At 41.2% G+C, this 18,284-nt stretch overlaps 2 protein-coding genes and 1 long non-coding RNA gene across 3 annotated transcripts; 2 read left to right on the forward strand and 1 right to left on the reverse strand.

The window, feature by feature from the left end:
• The first annotated feature begins 5,834 nt into the window (after positions 1-5,834).
• Positions 5,835-11,602, forward strand: LOC108260251 (immunoglobulin lambda-1 light chain). Its single transcript, XM_017460358.3, has 6 exons — positions 5,835-5,971; positions 6,064-6,208; positions 9,119-9,243; positions 9,336-9,661; positions 10,580-10,613; positions 11,099-11,602. Exons 1-6 carry the CDS (start codon positions 5,932-5,934, stop codon positions 11,419-11,421), a joined length of 993 nt encoding a protein of 330 aa, XP_017315847.1. The 5' UTR covers positions 5,835-5,931; the 3' UTR covers positions 11,422-11,602.
• LOC128629362 (uncharacterized) lies at positions 6,408-9,945 on the reverse strand. The gene is made up of 2 exons (XR_008393729.1): positions 9,805-9,945; positions 6,408-6,533 (listed from the first exon to the last, which is right to left on the reverse strand). It is a non-coding gene; the product is annotated as an uncharacterized LOC128629362 (long non-coding RNA).
• Positions 11,603-14,910: 3,308 nt separating the features above from the next.
• On the forward strand, positions 14,911-18,137 carry nccrp1 (P1, F-box associated domain containing). The gene is given in 6 exon segments (NM_001200084.1): positions 14,911-15,067; positions 15,522-15,608; positions 16,366-16,462; positions 17,180-17,275; positions 17,454-17,592; positions 17,824-18,137. Coding segments are annotated over 6 exon segments (708 nt in total). The 5' UTR covers positions 14,911-14,925; the 3' UTR covers positions 17,971-18,137.
• Positions 18,138-18,284: the final 147 nt, after the last annotated feature.

The raw sequence follows: 18,284 nt of genomic DNA on the forward strand, positions 1-18,284 counted from the left end.
CCCCCATATATAGGTCTCCATATAAGCCTGGAGGATTGAAAGTTAGGGGGGTCGGGGGGTGGGGGGTTATGAAGGCTAAAAAGGCTGAGTGAGAGTTTTGCCATGTGTGCCAGGGAACGCAGCAGCGCTCACGTCCAGCAAAGACCTTGAAAAAGAATGAACTGAGCCTATCACTGCATTATCTTCTCAATGGAATTTTTGTATATTAAAATGAAATGAAACTCATGAATTGTACATTGTGGAACATTTGGATGGAAAAAAATCATATATTAATACATTAAACATAGAGCGTTCTGTAAAAAAAACAGCATATTTCTGAATATGTATAGGATTGTGAAGGTGTGCTAACCACAGTGTGTGTGTATGCAAGTACTTTGAGGAGGAGGAGGAGGGTGTATTTCACTTGATTTATATTGCACAGGCATATGGTTATAAATCTGTAAGGTCATCCATCCATGAAGATCCTAAAACTGAAAGCTGATGAAGCAGAATCTGCTGAAATGTGAGAAAAAATGTCCATATTCCTGTTTTTTTTTGTTTGTTTTTTTGTGCAAAAATCTAATGTCGAGTCCTAAGGGCTTCTAAAAAAAATGAATAACTCGGATTTCTACTTTTCTTAAAAACTGCATGTGTTCGAGACATTCGTCTGGGCATTCATGCTATAGGCCTGAGTCATCTTGCTCTGGCTCAAGATCATTTTTAATGCAAAACTTTAATTGAGCACATTATGTGATTCAAAATAGGGAACAATAGCTGGAAGTGAGGCATTATTTGGTGACAAGAGAATGGCTCGAACTAGCTATGAGGCTGCCAAGGTTTGGAGCTCTGTAGTTTTAACTTCTCAACTAGCATCTCCAGTTGACATCACTATGAAGACACTCATGGATTCTGTTCATGATTTTATTGTTGTTGTTATTTTAAAACAAATGTTAGCTAGCTACGGTAACTAGCCAGCCTTGATACTGCTTTTTTTTTTTTTTTTTTTTTAGGTTTGTTCGTGTTGCTAACATTTAGTTTTTATTCAGAGGCCAAAAAAGGATAAAGATTTTTTTTTTTTTTCTTCAAATAAATAAATAAATAGAAAGAAGGCAGCTCGGGAAGACTGCGTGTTTGTCTACCTGGCTGAAGAGATACACTTGGACAGAGGATGCTTGGAAAGCTTTTTTGATATTAATACCATAGTGCTGCTAGCGAGAAGTATATTATTCCATAGACTAGTGTATATAACAGTGCCGTTTTCAATTTTCTCACTTTTGCACTATTTTATATTACCTTCAAAATGTTAATTGCGTTACCTTAAAATTGATATTACATCGAAAGAGAAGGTCTGGTTTAACTCAACTGAGTAGTGCTAAGTAGTGAACAGGATATGAGAGGAATGTTTACTTTGCTTGCTATGGAGATGATGACTTCAGCTAAGTGCTGGTGAGAAAGAGAGCGGGAGATGGAGATGGAAAAAGAGGGTAGGGATGCATTCGCGTCAATCTGCCAGGCTAAGAGATGGTCAGCTGATACTGGGGCAGCTGCCATGGCAGTCTAGAATATGTACCAAATCAAAACAGCTGTTAATATATATCTCTCACTCTTACACACACACACACACACACACTCATAAAGCTCCTGATTCCTTTTATCTGTGAATAGCTTGCTGGCTCAAATCACACACACAGGTGTCTGTATATACATGTAGCTTAGGTGGGCGTGAATGTGTATGTAGGTGAAGACCATTTCTCACACAAATCCTAGTATTGGAACCCCATGGATTAGGAATGTGTGTGTTATTTCACCTCTAATTAAAAAAAATAATAATAGTAATCTAAATCTGCCTTGTCATGCAGCAGTGAAAGCTGCACAGCTCAACTTTATACTAGTAATTCTGGCTAGAAAGTCAGCGGAGGTTTTATTTGTGTTCCAAAAGGCTGAAATCTCCTAATTTGTCTCCGAACATCCTAAAATGAAACATTTTACGTGTATTATTTAAAATAATCAATAAACATTATCACAGTTTTTTAATTATGTGAAGCTTGTTGGGTCACTTGCTGATGCTAGCTAGTTCGTGAGAATGAGTGAGCTAGTTGTGTAATTCGTCTACAGAGTATTCGTGTGCTTCGATGTTATATTAAATAAAGACATGAAATAAAACTATTAACTATAAATTCATCTGCTTTTTCCTCAAAGACACGTTTGATACGCTTTAATATTTACTTGACTGTGATAACATCACCCAACATCTCTCAACCAGAATAAAAATAAAAGTAATAAATAATAATATATATAATAATGAATCATGACAATTCGAATACATTGTCAGTGCAGAGAACTGAGGCGAATGATTGTTAAACGCTGGAATAATCGCTGTGTAAACCATTGACCTCTAGTTATTTTTATAGCATTTGCGTCATGACGTCATGACGCACAATGACCAACATGGCGGCTGGGGAGAAAACGGATTCACTTGCTTAGCGACACAGATTTGACTCTTTCAGCTCATTGCGATTGCGTTCTTCAAACACGAAGACAGTTGTTGGTCCTTGCCTGTTAAATTGTTCGGTGAAATCTTAGTGTATTATTATTATTATTATTATTATTATTATTATTATTATTACATTATAATGTAAAAACATGAAGATGGTATATATTTGCAACGTCATCCCTAACACTGTTCATTCCTGCGTTGGTATTATCGTGCTTAATGTTAACCTACATCGTTATTCTGTGCTAAAATAAATAAATAAATAAATAAATAAAATACATTTTAAAAAGTGTGTATTAATTCATTTCTCGGGATGCTTTTCCAAAAAAAAAAATACGATTCCCAAAAAGAGTCGGTTCAAAGAGTCGGCTCATGCCGCTCGTGCACAATCACACACAGCTGTTCTCTGCTCGTCCTGATTCTACAGCCTGCGTACAAAGTTAATCACGTCAATGTCCAACCTTTAACGCTTTCACTCGCCGTGTCTTACTTTCTCCTCTCTCTCTCTCTCTCTCTCTCTCTCTCACACACACACACACACACACACGACCTCTTTCTCGATTTACTGAAACGTTTTTAACGTGTCTGTAGAGCTCAGTGAGCTGCTGATATTTCACTACAGTATGAGCTGCTGATATTTCACTACAGTATGAGCTGAGCACTGTTTTATAACTCACTCGCCTAAAAATAGACAATTGTGCACACTAAAATTACTGATAATGTGATATGCACAACATAATTTAGCCTTCTCCCCCTTCACCTACACACCAGATTCAGTTCATCCACTCAAACGCCATTTCTATACGACCAAAAGTTTTGTTGTTATTGTTTTGTTGACAATTTAACACACCAATGCATGTAGATAATAAATTTGAATGTCCGAGCGTTGTGGTGTGACACAGCATCTGATCTGCGTGGGTTATGTAACACCGGCTAGCTTTCTCTCCCTGAATTAGAGACTGTATTAATTTAACAGCACTGTATCTCCTGCCAAATTATGTGCTAGGACACTTACACAACCCAGGAGAGAGAGAGAGAGAGAGAGAGAGAGAGAGAGAGAGTGTGTAATGGATTGCATTATTAAAAATGATGAATTTCTCTATATTCCTACCACCATATGTTTGCGTTTTGTCATTTTGTGACCAATGCTTCTAGGACCCAATGACTCCAGGGCTCCTTTTACCCAGGGCCTTATTTTGTCTAGCACATCGTGTTATATCTGTGTAATTTCAGGACTAACCCGTTCTTAGGGTGTTATGTTCCAAGGCCCCAAAGTTTCAGCTACATGTTACTTCAACTGAATCTGCAGCCCAAATCATAATCATGAGTGGAAGCGCCCCCCCCCCCCCCAAAAAAAAAAAATACAGGAGCCTTTAATCAATCATTGCTGTTATGTTATTTAATAATGCGCATTTTCATTACTTTGCTGCATCTTCAAGACCGGTGTGTGTAATTGTGAAAATGGTGCTAAGGTGTGTGCCATCAACGAACAGGGAAACAAATGCGTCTCTGAAGACTGTTTAAGAGTTGATAGTGACTGGGGAATTCTTCAGACGGGAACGGAATACACACACACAGTTTTAGAAGGAGGAAGTGGAAAGGAGACTTCTAGATGAAGTGTGTGATGTGTGTGCGCGTGTGTGGGCGTGCAAGAGAACATGGTGTGAGTAATGTGAGAGCGGAGCGCTCTCCAACTGTGAATGCTAATAATACCCGTGGCCTTTGGAAGAGCAGACAGCGTCGGTGTAAATGCTTCGTACAATTTTCTAATCCTAACACTGAGCATTGCTCTGGGATTCTCCTGCTGCATGTAGGTATGGAGGTGTATGTGTGTGTGTGTGTGTGTGTGTGTGTGTGTGTGAGTGAGAGGATAGGAGAGGTCACCCAAACAGCACTGTGGAACATGTGGTGTGCAATGGTGTGCAGTGCTAATACACTAGTGCTGGCCCTTGAATCTACAGTATACTGAAGCAAATTGGGGTTTTTTGGGTGTACAATAAGGTTCGTGAATTTGAGTTTGGATCCGAAGCAGCGAAATGTGAGCGATGTGAACTATTTTTACAGTATGGCCCTCGTTTTATTTCTCTCTCTCTCTCTCTCTCTCTCTCTCTCTCTCTCTCGAAGAAGAAGAAGAAGAAGAAGAAGAAGAAGAAGAAGAAGAAGAAGAAGATAACAAAGCAAAAAACACAGCTTGATGCGTATGAAACCCGAAAAGCATAAATTGGATGTGCGAGCTGACACTGGAGACTCCTTCCATAATACAATATACATCACCACACACATTTTTTTCATCTATTATGTGGAGCTTGTGCTGCACAATTCCCCATGAATGAGCTATTACTATAGGAACGATAACGTATTAAACCGCAGCCTTCTGACCAATCAGAATCAAGTATTCAAGGGTGGATTTGTGTGTAACAGTGTAACAAGGTGTGCAGTAAGAGTGGATGTGTGTAACAGTGTGTAGGGATGTGTGTGTGTGTATCTGTAGTGTAAACTGTTGGAGAATGCCTGCCTTACTCCTTTTCAGGGTCACGGGGAACCTGGAGCCTATACCAGGGAGCATCAGGCACAAGGAGGGGTACACCCTGGACAGGGTGCCAGTCCATCCAATGCCTGCCTCCATCATCAGAAATATCAAAATAGCCTACAGAATTCCATCAGGCACCACTTAGGGGCAGCGTTGTCCCAGGAATGAAGAAGACAAAATGAAGACACTTCCTGTCATGACTCCATGATCCCTATAGCAGAGGTGGTTCAACTTTTTTTTTTTTTGCGTTCTAGGGTGGACGTTCTCTCTCAATCCGGATACACCTGCTAGTCCCCGATGTGTCATTTTAGCTCCATGTAAATGATGTGGTTTCTCGCTTTCACTTCTGAGAACTCTGTATGTTAATGCGTTAAAAAAAGTCCTTCTAGGTGAAAAAAATCATTCTAATGGAAATCCATTTAAATCAAACTAAACTCTGATTATAATAATTTTGCACAGAGTATTCTGATATATGTGGTGAGTTCATGGTGTATTTACAGACTGATACATGAAAGTGCACGTCATTAATATACAGCATCGACATGGGAATATAGGGCAGTGATTTAAGAAATAAAGTTGAGGAAATGTTCCCAAGTGACTGAGTGACTAAATTTCTCTAAAGAGATCATATAGCTGTGAATTACAAAAAGCAGGAGTAGCCTATCAACAAGAAATACTGAAATAGATACAACATGATAACTTTGATTGTAAATAACTCGGTGTAAAGATGTAAAGATGTAAAGACGTGGACTCTATAGCACATGACAGTAATGTAGTGGGTCAGCTGTGGTGTGTGTTGTTGAGCGTCTCCTCCCTCTGCCCCTCCTCCTGTCTCTCTTATAGCACGTCCCTGCAGTCTCTCCTTTATCTGCTCCTCACGCTGCTTGTCGCTTCACTCGGCACGAGAGTCCCATCACATACGGACACCATGCTGCCAGCGCTCTGCTCTCTCCTCACTGCTCTCTCATGTAGGATTTCACAACTCTGGAGCTCATCAGCATTTCAACTCCATCTAATGTGAGCATGAAGCCATGTAACATGTGTGCTGTTTTTATTCCAGGTGTCAGTGGTGTGACTGTGGTGACGCAGAAGCCTCCTGTTCGCACGCTGACTCGAGGACAGACGGCCACCATGGACTGTAATCTGGGGACTGTCACTGATAGTGCTGCACACTGGTTCAAACAGGTTCCTGGAAGAGTTCCTCAGTATGTGTTAAGAAATTATCATGACTGGAGCTCTACTTTCTATGGATCTGGTTTCTCGTCTCCTAAATTCACATCAACACACTCCTCTAAATCAGATTACAAACTTATTATCAGTAATGTGGAGGTGGGAGACTCAGCAGTGTATTACTGTAAGACATGGGACGGCTCTGCTCAAGAAGTCGTATCACAGTGATATACACCATGACAAAAACCTTCTCACTGCTCACATTCACTTCTGCTTTCACACAACACGAGAAACAACAAAAACCTGAACTTCAAATCACTGGAACTGAAATGGAAACTCACTTGATGTTCACTGAAGACACTTTGAATTCTTCACATTTAAAGATCACAGATACGGTACAACCTTTTATTGCACATTTATGAAAACAGTCACAGATGGTTCATGATTCCATCCACGTTCTCCGGTCAGTTCTTTGGTTGTAATGATCTCAGTATGATCAGGTGATCTACATATGAGAGCTTTACCAAAGATCTCCTCTGATTTGTGGGATTAGTGACACCTCCTTACAGATACAGTACCTGTTTAAAGTTTGCTTTAAGTTGTTCTATCTTGAATTGACCAGAAACCTCATCGACCCTCCTCTCTTGTCTCAGTCTCAAACAGTGGTGGAAGGTGGGCTCTAGAATTGTCAATCTGCTGTAAAGAAAGCTGATTTCATCTCAGCTTAAACTTCTCATTACTCTCTTGACTTTCTGGCACTAACAGAGTGCTGGATATCTCCACAGAACTCAGCTACACTGGCTGCTCTATCCTCTGCTTATGTTTTCTCTCATATTTCACGAGAAACTGGCAGGGGTGGTGGTACTGTTGTCTCAGAGATGATGCTTCACACCTCTCTCCCTGTCTCATCTCAACATCTCAACCTTTGATTTCCAAGCAGTTTCCTCCCCTATCAACCTTCTCATCATTGTCATCTACCACCCTCCTGGTCCCCTAGGTGACCTTCCTGAAGAAATGGACATGCTCCTCTGTCTTTTCCCTACTTACCGCACCCCTCTTCCTGTCCTTGAAGACTTCAACCTCCCATCTAACCAGCTCCAGACATCTTGCTTTCTTCATCTTTTGCATTCCTTCTCCTTGACATACAACAGGTGCCCTCCCACACACAAGGGAGGAAACGTCTACATCTGCTCCCCGCAGATTCTCCACTGGTTTCCAACAAGACTCAGTACTTGCTCCTCTTCTGTTCTCCCTCTACACTCAATCTCTTAGTGAGGTAATATCCTCACATGGGTTTAAATACCAATGTTATGCGGACGACACTCAACTCATCCTCTCCTTCCCTCCGTCAGACCCTCTTGTTTCTGCTAAGATCTCAGCATGTCTGGCAGACATCTCATTAGCTGAATCTTAATCCCAGCAAAACTGAATGCTGTTAATCCCAGGTGATTCATCCTCACGTCAGGATCTTGCGATCTTCCTGGACAATGGTCAGATTTCACCTTCGGTTACTACATGCAAGCTTGGGGTAACCATGGACAGTCATCTGTCCTTTTCCTCTCAATTTGCTAATCTGACACGTGCATGTCAATTTCTCCTTTACAACATCAGAAGGATTCGTCCATTTATATCCATACAGGCCACTCAGTTGCTTGTTCAGTCCCTTTGTCATTTCAAGACTGGACTACTGCAACACACTCCTAGCAGGTCTGCCTCTGACCACCATTCAACCTCTGCAACTGATCTAGAATGCAGCTGAGCAACTGGTTTCTAACCTTCCCAAGATCTCCTACACCACCCCATTGCTACTCTCCCTCAACGGGTTTAATGTATCTGCCCGGGTCAGATTTAAAACACTGATGCTTGCCTACAAAGCCAAAAATGGACCAGCACCCACTTACCTGAAAGCACATATCACACCCCGCACTGCACCACGCTCCCTCTGATCCTCTGTCACTGCTCAACTGGTGCCACAATCTCACAGGGTACAAGGAAGGCCTGCATCAAGACTTTTCTCTGTTCTGGCACCTGGGAGGTGGAATGAATTTCCCCTAGATGTCCGAACAGCTGAGTCACTGGCGGTCTTCAAATGACGTCTAAAGACCTACCTCTTCCTCAAGTACTTCCTAAAGTACACCTTCAATGTTGGCATGGTAGTTTGGTTATAATTTGTTGTAGTACAATTAAGTAAATCTACTCTTGCCTAAACTATCATCAGTACTAAACTACCTTCCCTTTTTTTTTGGCCTTTCATACTTCATTACTTCACTGCAACTCAAATCACTAAACAGCTTCATCGAAACCTCATGCAGGACATCATCAGTGAGACTCTACTTAGATCATGAGGATTGTGTCATAATATGTGTCGTGTTTTTGACAGATTTGGAATTTTATTTAACATCAATTTCATGATTTCGTATCAAACCCTTGAGCGTATCTGGTGAGACGTTTCTGTGATGAGTTTAGCACATGGGAAAGTGTGTTCCAGTGCGTTTCAGAACATGTCCCAGAGTCAGAGACGCTGAAGTGGACATCCAGAACAACATCCGTCCGTCCCCCGGTCCGGATCAGACACTGAACTGTATGGTCCTGTCAGTCTCTATAGTCGAACTCACACTGACTCATCGTACATCACGGATGGAGGAACACACTCAGGATACACCTGCTGGTCCTCACGCTGACATTTTAACTTTATGTAAATGATGAGCTTCTTCTCTGAAATGTAGAGGGACACGTTCTGCATGTTACTGACTTTAATCATCTACAGAAAGTGTGTGATTGGAACAATTACTTTAAGATCAGATCATTAAAGTGTGTTGATGGTGTGTTAATAATGACAGTAAGGTGAGGGTTCAGTATGGAGTACACCACTGTCGAGATCGTCAGCTGTGGTGTGTGTTGTTGAGTGTCTCCTCCCTCTGCCCCTCCTCCTGTCTCTCTTATAGCACGTCCCTGCAGTCTCTCCTTTATCTGCTCCTCACGCTGCTCGTCTCTTCACTCGGCACGAGAGTCCCATCACATACGGACACCATGCTGCCAGCGCTCTGCTCTCTCCTCACTGCTCTCTCATGTAGGATTTCACAACTCTGGAGCTCATCAGCATTTCAACTCCATCTAATGTGAGCATGAAGCCATGTAACATGTGTGCTGTTTTTATTCCAGGTGTCAGTGGTGTGACTGTGTTGACTCAGAAGCCTCCTGTTCTCACGCTGACTCGAGGACAGACGGCCACCATGGACTGTAATCTGGGGACTATCATTGATCGTGTTGTAAGCTTTTACAAACAGGTTCCTGGAGGAGTTCCTCTGTATGTGTTAAGATATTATCATGGTGATAAATCTCCTAAATATGGATCTGGTTTCTCGTCTCCTAAATTCACATCAACATCCCCCTCTAAATCAGATTATAAACTGATTATCAGTAATGTGGAGGTGGGAGACTCGGCAGTGTATTACTGTAGGACATGGGACGGCTCTGCTAAAGAGCACGTATCACAGTGATATACACCATGACAAAAACCTCCTCACTGCTCACACTCACTTCTGCTTTCACACAACACAAGAAACAACAAAAACCTGAACTTCAAATCACTGGAACTGAAATGGAAACTCACTTGATGTTCACTGAAGACATTTGAGTCCTACACAGTAGAAGATCACAGATACGGTACCACCTCTGATTCCTCTGATTTTTGGGATCGGTGACACACAAAAGTGAGGACAGTGTGAACAGTAGCAGCTCGTCCATAGGGGCAGGAGAGGCAGAACCCCACCATATACTGTATATCAGCCTTTCAACAAATGTTCATCTTCATGAAGTCCTCATTCACAACTCCATACATTTTAAATTCCATTGAAATACTAATGAACTCTTCAGAATGGCCAAAGAGATATAATTTTATTTAAGTTATGTTTTGCTCAGCTAATGGAATTGTACAGTTAGTTTCTTCAAGTCAAGTTCATGTCTCATTCACTCTCAACTGCTTATTACAGAATTATTCTAGTTTGGGGTTATGTCGTTATCAGTGTCGTCCTGCACCACCGAAATCCATGGTCACAGGCCACTGCTGTCCAGAAGGAGATCCTCAGTCTGTGTTAGGGAACGATCAGAGCTGAAGATCTCCTGGATGTGGATCTTCTTCTTTTTCATTCTTGTTCATGTTTCTTGATTCTCCAGTAAAGGTTTGATGATGTGCTCTGATTCTCCTAACAGGACGTGTGAACAGAAGCGTGTAGAACAGAGACGTGTGATTCACTGACACTGGAATGGGATCTTAAAGGAGTGTGTGCTGATCGTAGACAGTAGAAGATTGAGCTGAAGTCTGGAGGACGTTTCAGTTCTTCTGCTTTCACTTCTGTATCCGAGGAGGTTTTTGTACGCATGAGGACGCTGAACGAATCGCTGTGGTATTCGGCCAAGGAACAAAGCTGATCGTCAGCGGTAAGTAAAACTTCTCAGCTCTTTTTTCCTACACTAGGCTTCTCCACTGCTTCGGATTCACACGGCATGTTCTAGCATCAACTTTTATTTCTTTTGAGAAGAAATTTTTGAGGAATTTATTTACACACATTTCATCTGTTTTATTCGTTTGTGTCTCGGTCCGTTTGGAATATTTTGTTCGTGTAACAGAAGAGACAGAGGATTGTTTAGTTGTTTTCTTGATGTGTAATTTGCTTGAAATTGATTGAAATGATTAAATGTTAATTCAGAGCTTTTATATGGAATCTCTCAAAACACAAAGTATAAATCCATTCTAGTGCTTACATTAGTTTTGTTTTCTGATATTCTGCCAGACAGACAGATTTAATGCTCCGTTCATAACGGAAACGTTCCAACGTTCATTTAAAACTGTATTCCATTCCTCTCTGCACATTAGATTAGTGTTATTTTGTGTAATGAATATCTCCCGCTGTGTGTGGAATCAGACGCTGCTCTCCCGGATCCTGTTCTGACCGTTCTCCCTCCGTCCAGTGAAGAGCTGAAGTCTAACAAAGCCACTCTAGTATGTTTGGCCAGCGACCTGGCCAGTGGTTTTGCTGATGTGCGTTGGTTCATGAACGAGAACTCGGTCACCAGTGGAGTCATCACCGGCTCTGCACAGCAGCAAGCCAATAAGAAATTCACACTGAGCAGCTATTTGACCATCAACAGCTGTGATTGGGAAAACGACAAAGTCATCACATGTGAAGTGTCTGCTGGAGGAAAAGCCGCGTCAGTGAAGATCAAGAAGTCCGAATGCAGCGAATGAACCCGATTACAGCTTTTACATGTTTGTTGTTTACTTGCAAATCTTACTGAGACCTGTAGTTTAACCTGTAGAAAATAATTCCTCGTTATTGAGACTATAATGTCCTGATGATGCAATCGTTTTGCTTTTTGTGTTTGAGAAATAAGTCGAAGTTTAATAAAGTGCATAACAGCAAAAAGAATTCCGCTTGTCCATGATTGTCCAAACTGGGGGAGAATTTTACAGACATCACATCAAAAAGACCAAAAACAGAGAATTACAGCAGGAACGGAACAGATTCAGGGTTCGTGAAACCTGCTGAAGATTTAGTGACTTCACAGACATTACAGTGAGCATCTAGAAATTCTGAACAGAAAGTATTGAAATGAAAACCTGCACACAGCAGCAATAAGGTATATATATATATATATATATATATATATATATATATATATATATATAGAGAGAGAGAGAGAGAGAGAGGGGGGGGGGGGGGGGAGAGAGAGGAGCACTGATGTGGAAATTTTCCCCAAGAGACGACTCCGAGTACTAATCAGTGTGTGGACGTCGTCTCTTACTCAGGATACACCTGCTGGCCACCGATCTGTCATTTCAGCTCCATGTAAATGATGTGGTTTCTCTCTTTCACTTCTCTCTGAGTGGAAGAATGCATCAATGCATTAAAAAATTCCATCTAAATCAAGAGCTTCAGACTTATCGTAGGTAATGAGTTACGTTACACTTACTCTATTGTCAAGTTGGCCAGACTGAAATTCCTTTTATACGCTTATTAGACCAATAAAATATTAACAGCTCCTCTGAAATGTGACCTTGTCACAAACTGGACACGGTGGAAGTGAATAAATGAATGACTGAATGTCTTGAATACCAGAAAATGTTGATTTATTTGGTTGGTTTGTGATTCTCACCAGTCTCACTGCTGCCACCTTGTGGCTGTTCTCTTGACCCTTGAGAATGTAATCTATGAAGAAATCAATGTTGGATGAATGAGACATTGTTCTGCTTGCATGTATGTACAGGTGATTATTAAGCAAATGTGTCAGAACTTTGTGAATATGGGGGATGTGTTCAGGCAGGTGGTTGAGTATATCAAAATGTCATCAGTGAACCAGCATATCTAGCCTGTAACACAACAGATCACTGATAAATACCTGAACTACAGAAGGGCCATTAACCAGTCCGTTCAGCGTTAATAGATATTCATAGTGCCTTGGTTCAGGTTTGTATGATAATGAGCCTTTATTAGTCACACATACAGTGAAATTATTTTTTTTCGAATATCCCAGCATGTTAGGAAGTTGTGGTCAGAGTGCAGGGTCAGCCATGATACAGCGCCCCCTGGAGCAGAGAGGGTTAAGGGCCTTGCCCAACAGTGGCAGCTTGGCAGCGCTGGGAATTGACCCCTGACCTTCCGATCAGTAACCCAGAGCCTTAACCATCACGCCACGACTGCCCCATGCACCATGGAGGTCGAGTTTGGTGAAGAAACTCTGAGAGATGCACAACAACAACAGTATTTGAACTAGATTACTCTGTATCTCTCTCTTGTTGTTGTTTTAAAGCACAATAGTGTTTGTGTAATCAACTTTAACAGAGCAGTTTGCAATGTTTAAGGGCTTATGGGCATTGTTTCATTAGTTCATTAGTTAAAATACCACCCACAGTGTAGCCTACTTACACAGACTTGTAAATAGTATGGATTTCAGACCCACCCCACTTCTACAGTAATAAAGATAACTTACGGTTAATGTTTAGTTTTCTACACACTGCATTTGTCTGAGACCTGGATTTGTTTAAACCTCAACGTTTCCTATTCAGTTCAGTGATACCAGTACATAATTAGTCACAGTGTTTAAATGAATTTAACTTTATTTATATGACAAAAATATATCATATTGTTAAAACATAGACAATTTCATACTCTCAACAATTCCACCTCCACGATGTGTGGGAGGGTTTTTGTTTGTTTGTTTTCTTCTTTTTTTTAAGTGTCTTTTAAAAATGCGGTCAGTGCCGTTTGAAACACAGCTATAATGTAAGCCCTTGGAAATGGATGAACTTTAACTCCCAGTTATCTGTAAGGCTTTAAAGCGGGGAGGGTCCAAATTCTAGACTGACAGCAAGTCTATTTACAAACGCCACGCCCGTCTTCTTATCTAAACAAACGAAATAGTTTCAGAGAAGACCAGGTGAGAAAATAATCCATCCTGACTACTAGCATTAAAGTATCCTACTGCACGTTTACATTGGGCTTCATTTAGAAAAGTGCACCTATGGAGCTAGTCGAGTTTATTCACAGACCGGATTGTTCCCATGGGGTGAAGCGACAGCCACACAAAACCAAGTTAGAGTTGCATAATCCGTAATGTATTCGACGGGTTCTATAAAGGTTAGACAATTATCTACAATTGCAAAACATTCAAGCAATGTCAACATATTGCTTCTAGTCTGATTTTAAGAAGACAGTGTAGGACGTCTAGCTGAGTTATAACAGAGACATCAGGAAAAGTGTATGGGTTTGAGGGCCATGTGACAACGTTCATGAATACTGGACTCTAATTGGTCAGAAGGTACTGATTCATTTTCTATAATGTTGTTGTTTCTGTAGTAACTCCTTGTTTACATGGACTTTTACAGAGGATGCTTTGTGTACCATAAGTTTAATAATGAACCAGAAACAAAGAAAAACATGTCATCAATATGGTGAGGTTGTCTGGGATGTTTATTTAACGATTAATTTATGGAAGGAGTCTCCAGTGTCAGCACTTTGTAAAAGACAGAGGTAAAGCTGTAAATTTAGGGTTTTTGATATCTTCAGGACAGAGGAGTTTACACTTTCTCAGTAGCACGGTGAGCTTGGTGCATGTTAAAAAAAAAAAAGGACATCCCTGCTGAGAAAAAACAAACAAATAAAAAAACAAAACAACAGAAACCCTCAGAGAATTCATAATGGTTTTAATGGGTATAGTGGGAATTGTATTGGTTTTAATGGAACCTGTAATGGTAATGCATTGGTGGGTCTCTACTGGTAATTTGAATATTGATACCATTAAGGACCAATAATGGTAATGGTTACATGATGGTCTGTAATGGTATTTGTAGTGGGAACCATTACAATTTCTTTGATGGTTTCTGTTGTTGTTGGGTTTTGTTTTGTTTTTTCCAGCAAGGACATTATTTAATGTGTGGGGTGGCAACTGGGTGGCAGAGCTATATCGAGGGTCGCAGCTACTTAAGATAATGCTAGGAAGTTAAAAATGCTAGGAATTGGTAACAATGTACAATTAGAAAGCTTAGATAACTTTTCGGTAAAGTTTTAAACTAACCATAGCCCTACAAATCTCCATGACTACATCTTAAACAGCGTGTACATTATGGGCTGTGTGCGGATTGTGACACAGCACCAAGGCTTTGGGGGTGTGGCAGCGCCTCATAAATGGAGTCGACTGCTTCCTGCTTTCCGCTTTCGAGAAGGAAGAAGCTGCTGTGCCCAAAACGACTCCAATGGCGGTCTGGAAGCAGAAATGCGATTCGGAGTGGCAGCTAGCGGCTAACGGTGCTCCTTTACCGGACGACGTGGACTGGAAATCCGTGTACGAGAAGAAACCGCTGGAGCGGAACTTACTGAAGAACCCGTCGCCTCACGGTATGGCTGTGACGTCACCAAACAACAGCGTGTAATCCGTATTGCTGTGTTTACACTATTTCAGATTTCTAGATGAGGTGTGTTTGTGTTGAACATGTGGTCTTTTAGAAAACTTTGGATGTTTATTTGTATTGTCCAATGTCCATGTCCAAGTTTTTTTTTTTTTTTTTTTTTTTTTTTTTTACAATTTAGAAAGTCTAATTCATCTACTATGTTATAATTCATAGTTATAAAATTCCTAAGTTTCAACTGAAACTTCAGTTTACACTTTGGACCTTGGAGACTGTATTTGATCTAGTCAGTTTAATCTTTGCAGTGACTTACTTTAGTGTGAGTAACGGGGCTCGTGCTGGGTTGGTTGGGCGTTTCTGTGCGATTGTGCAAAGGAATGGGCTGGTTTACATGCAGACACACGTATTCACTTTCCTACAGTTCTCTCCTGTTTTCCCAACAGGTTTGACTCATGACACGCCGCCACCCGAGCGCGAGGTCACAGGAGAACGTCCGGACCCTGACCTGCCACCGCAGTTTGAACCGACTGGTAAAACCGTATAGTATAACACTGTATAGAAATTTTACCCGTGTTCACGGAGACATCCTTCTTTTATCTTCACTGTGTTGGTGAATTGTTTCGCGCTACTCTGTACGAATTCACAAATGTCTACAGTGTAGTGTAAGTCTATCCCGCCATAATCAGACGGTTGAATTGGTCAGACAGTTAAAAAACGTAAATAATAAATGTTTAATTACACTGGGGAAGTTCCGCATATTTAGAGTCGGGTTACGCAAACGAAGCCTAAGTCTGGGTTTTTTCCCCCTGTGATTTATTTATTTAATAAAATATAATGCCAATGTTTTTGTTCATTTGATGAGCTCCACTATAAAGGACCGTGCCCACAGTGTGAATGATAAGCTGACTCAGCAGTCATCTGCTACGTTTACAGCTCAACTTAAATTTAATTAATCATTTAATCGATAAAAAATTAAGTCCTTGAGATAAACAGTGTCTCAGATTAAAATGTCCTCACTGGGGGCTTTTCATTTACTGTTTCATATTACTCTCATTTCTGTATTTAATAATGGCTTCAGATGGCATTTCGTACTGTAGCTTGTGTTGTTATGGTGTTTACGGCCAAAACATAAAATTGTGCAAGACTTATTGGGGTTACAGCGAACTGAAAAAAGAAAATGGTCAGAACTTATGTTCATGGTCAGAACTATGCATACAGCCCTAAGACATGCAAAAATGATCACCAGCGAATTCATATGAATTGTGCTGTGTTGTCGGTCTGTTTCAGGTGATTTCTCAGGTTGGAGCACCAGTATCGAGCAGTTGCCACTGGATTCCTCCGGTATTCCTCCAGGTGTGGTGGTCTGCTATTTGCCAACCTTCAGGTGGGTACAGTTCTCTGACCAGGAGGCAGTAACTGAACATAAAAGCCTTTATTGCAATCATGGACATCACATGGATATGTATTAAACAGTAGGCCCTAACAGATTAAAGATTCACACGTTTATTGTCTTTGTGCCTCCTACAAGATAAAAATACCAAAAGCATACAATGAGAAATATGCATTTATGAGTTTAAAAAAATCAGTTAACGAGTCACGTACATTCTTACTCGCAGAACTCGCACAGGGAGAAGTATTGCAGTATTGCACATACTGCTGTTGCACACGTTGCGGTGGAGTTCTGCTTCTCGAAATACTAAACGGTTTGAGGTGTTGGGAAAGACTAGACTCTGTCCTCCTATTCAGTCTGGTTTTATTGAGTTTATTTGTTCTCAAGTTATTCATAAACTGCACATTTAAAGACTTGAACTGATATAATTTGCACAGAGGACATGGGAGTGGGTTTGGGGCAGGGGAAAGACTTCCCGAGTTGCAGCCAGTAAGGGGTCTTTGTTTGTTTGCTTGTTTTGATGTGGTCTTGGCATTGGAAGCTCAGTGGTTAAGGTGTTGGTCTACTGCTCAGAAGGTCGTGAGTTCAAATCCCAACACCACCAAGCATGAGCAAGGCCCTTAACCCTCAATTGCTCCTTAAATGTAAGTTGCTCTGGATTAGGGCGTCTGCCAAGTACTATAAATGTAATGTAATGTAATTTCCTCTCAGCTGGTTCTCCTTGGAGCAGCGAGTCGATCTGAAGGCCGAAGGACTGTGGGACAAACTGCTTGACAAGTTCCAGCCGGCCATAGCCATCGAAGACTGGTACGTTATAAACACTCGTTACAGCCGTAGATTGGAGAGCTGGTGAGGGATAAACACTTATTACAGGCACGTTAAGGTGTTATTTTAGATTTGTCAAATGTTCTTTTGATGTTCGTTGTCATACAGTTGAAATCTTGAGTACTGAGTGAAGTTTGTGTGTGTGTGTGTGTGTGTGCAGGTATGAGGAGAGTCAACTCCATGCCTCTATCTATGAGCTTCATGTAAAACTCTTAGCTGCTGATGGCCAAACAGTGATTAAGGAACACACATGCAGTCCCACAGAGGACCTGGAGAACTACTCTCACAACTGGAAACAGGTCTCTCTCTCTCTCTCTCTCTCTCTCTCTCTCTCACTCACACACACACGCACACACGGCATGCACACATACTACATGTCTGCAGAAATCATAGCTCGTCTGTTTTTCCAACTTGAATAGTATTACTGTACACAATTGCAATTATACTTCCTTTCCTATTCACTTATTCATTTCCACTCATGTGTGTGTGTGTGTGTGTGTGTGTGTGTGTGTGTGTGTGTGCGCGTGCAGGTTTCCCACGTGTTCTCAGGCTACGGGCCCGGTGTGAGATACGTTCACTTCCAGCACAAAGTGAAAACCAAGTTCATGGTCGAATTCTTCGGCACCATGGTCACCGGTAGCTCTGTTGTCGTCAAGGCAACAAAGTCCAGCCCATAGTAATGCACGGCAGCTGGAGGTGTACTGTATACTTATTTCTACAGGAATGTGATGATACACTAGTGAGATATGGCACGAATGCACTATATCTGTCTCATTTGTAACTCTGTATTAAAACACGAGGCTGAAAGTTTTATTCACAGGTTCAACAGCTCATCTTTTTAAAAAAAATGGATCGCACGCGTTAATAAACCAAAGCATTTCTCAACACCAAGGATTAGCATTGTTGTTGGTTTTGTTTCATGTCCATTTTCTTTCCTGAAGTCACCTATGGTGGGTGTTATAACTCAGTTCAGCCAGCAGGGGGAAGCAAA

The sequence above is a fragment of the Ictalurus punctatus genome, chromosome 28, assembly GCF_001660625.3.
Source record: "Ictalurus punctatus breed USDA103 chromosome 28, Coco_2.0, whole genome shotgun sequence".
Classification (NCBI taxonomy): Eukaryota; Metazoa; Chordata; class Actinopteri; order Siluriformes; family Ictaluridae; genus Ictalurus; species Ictalurus punctatus.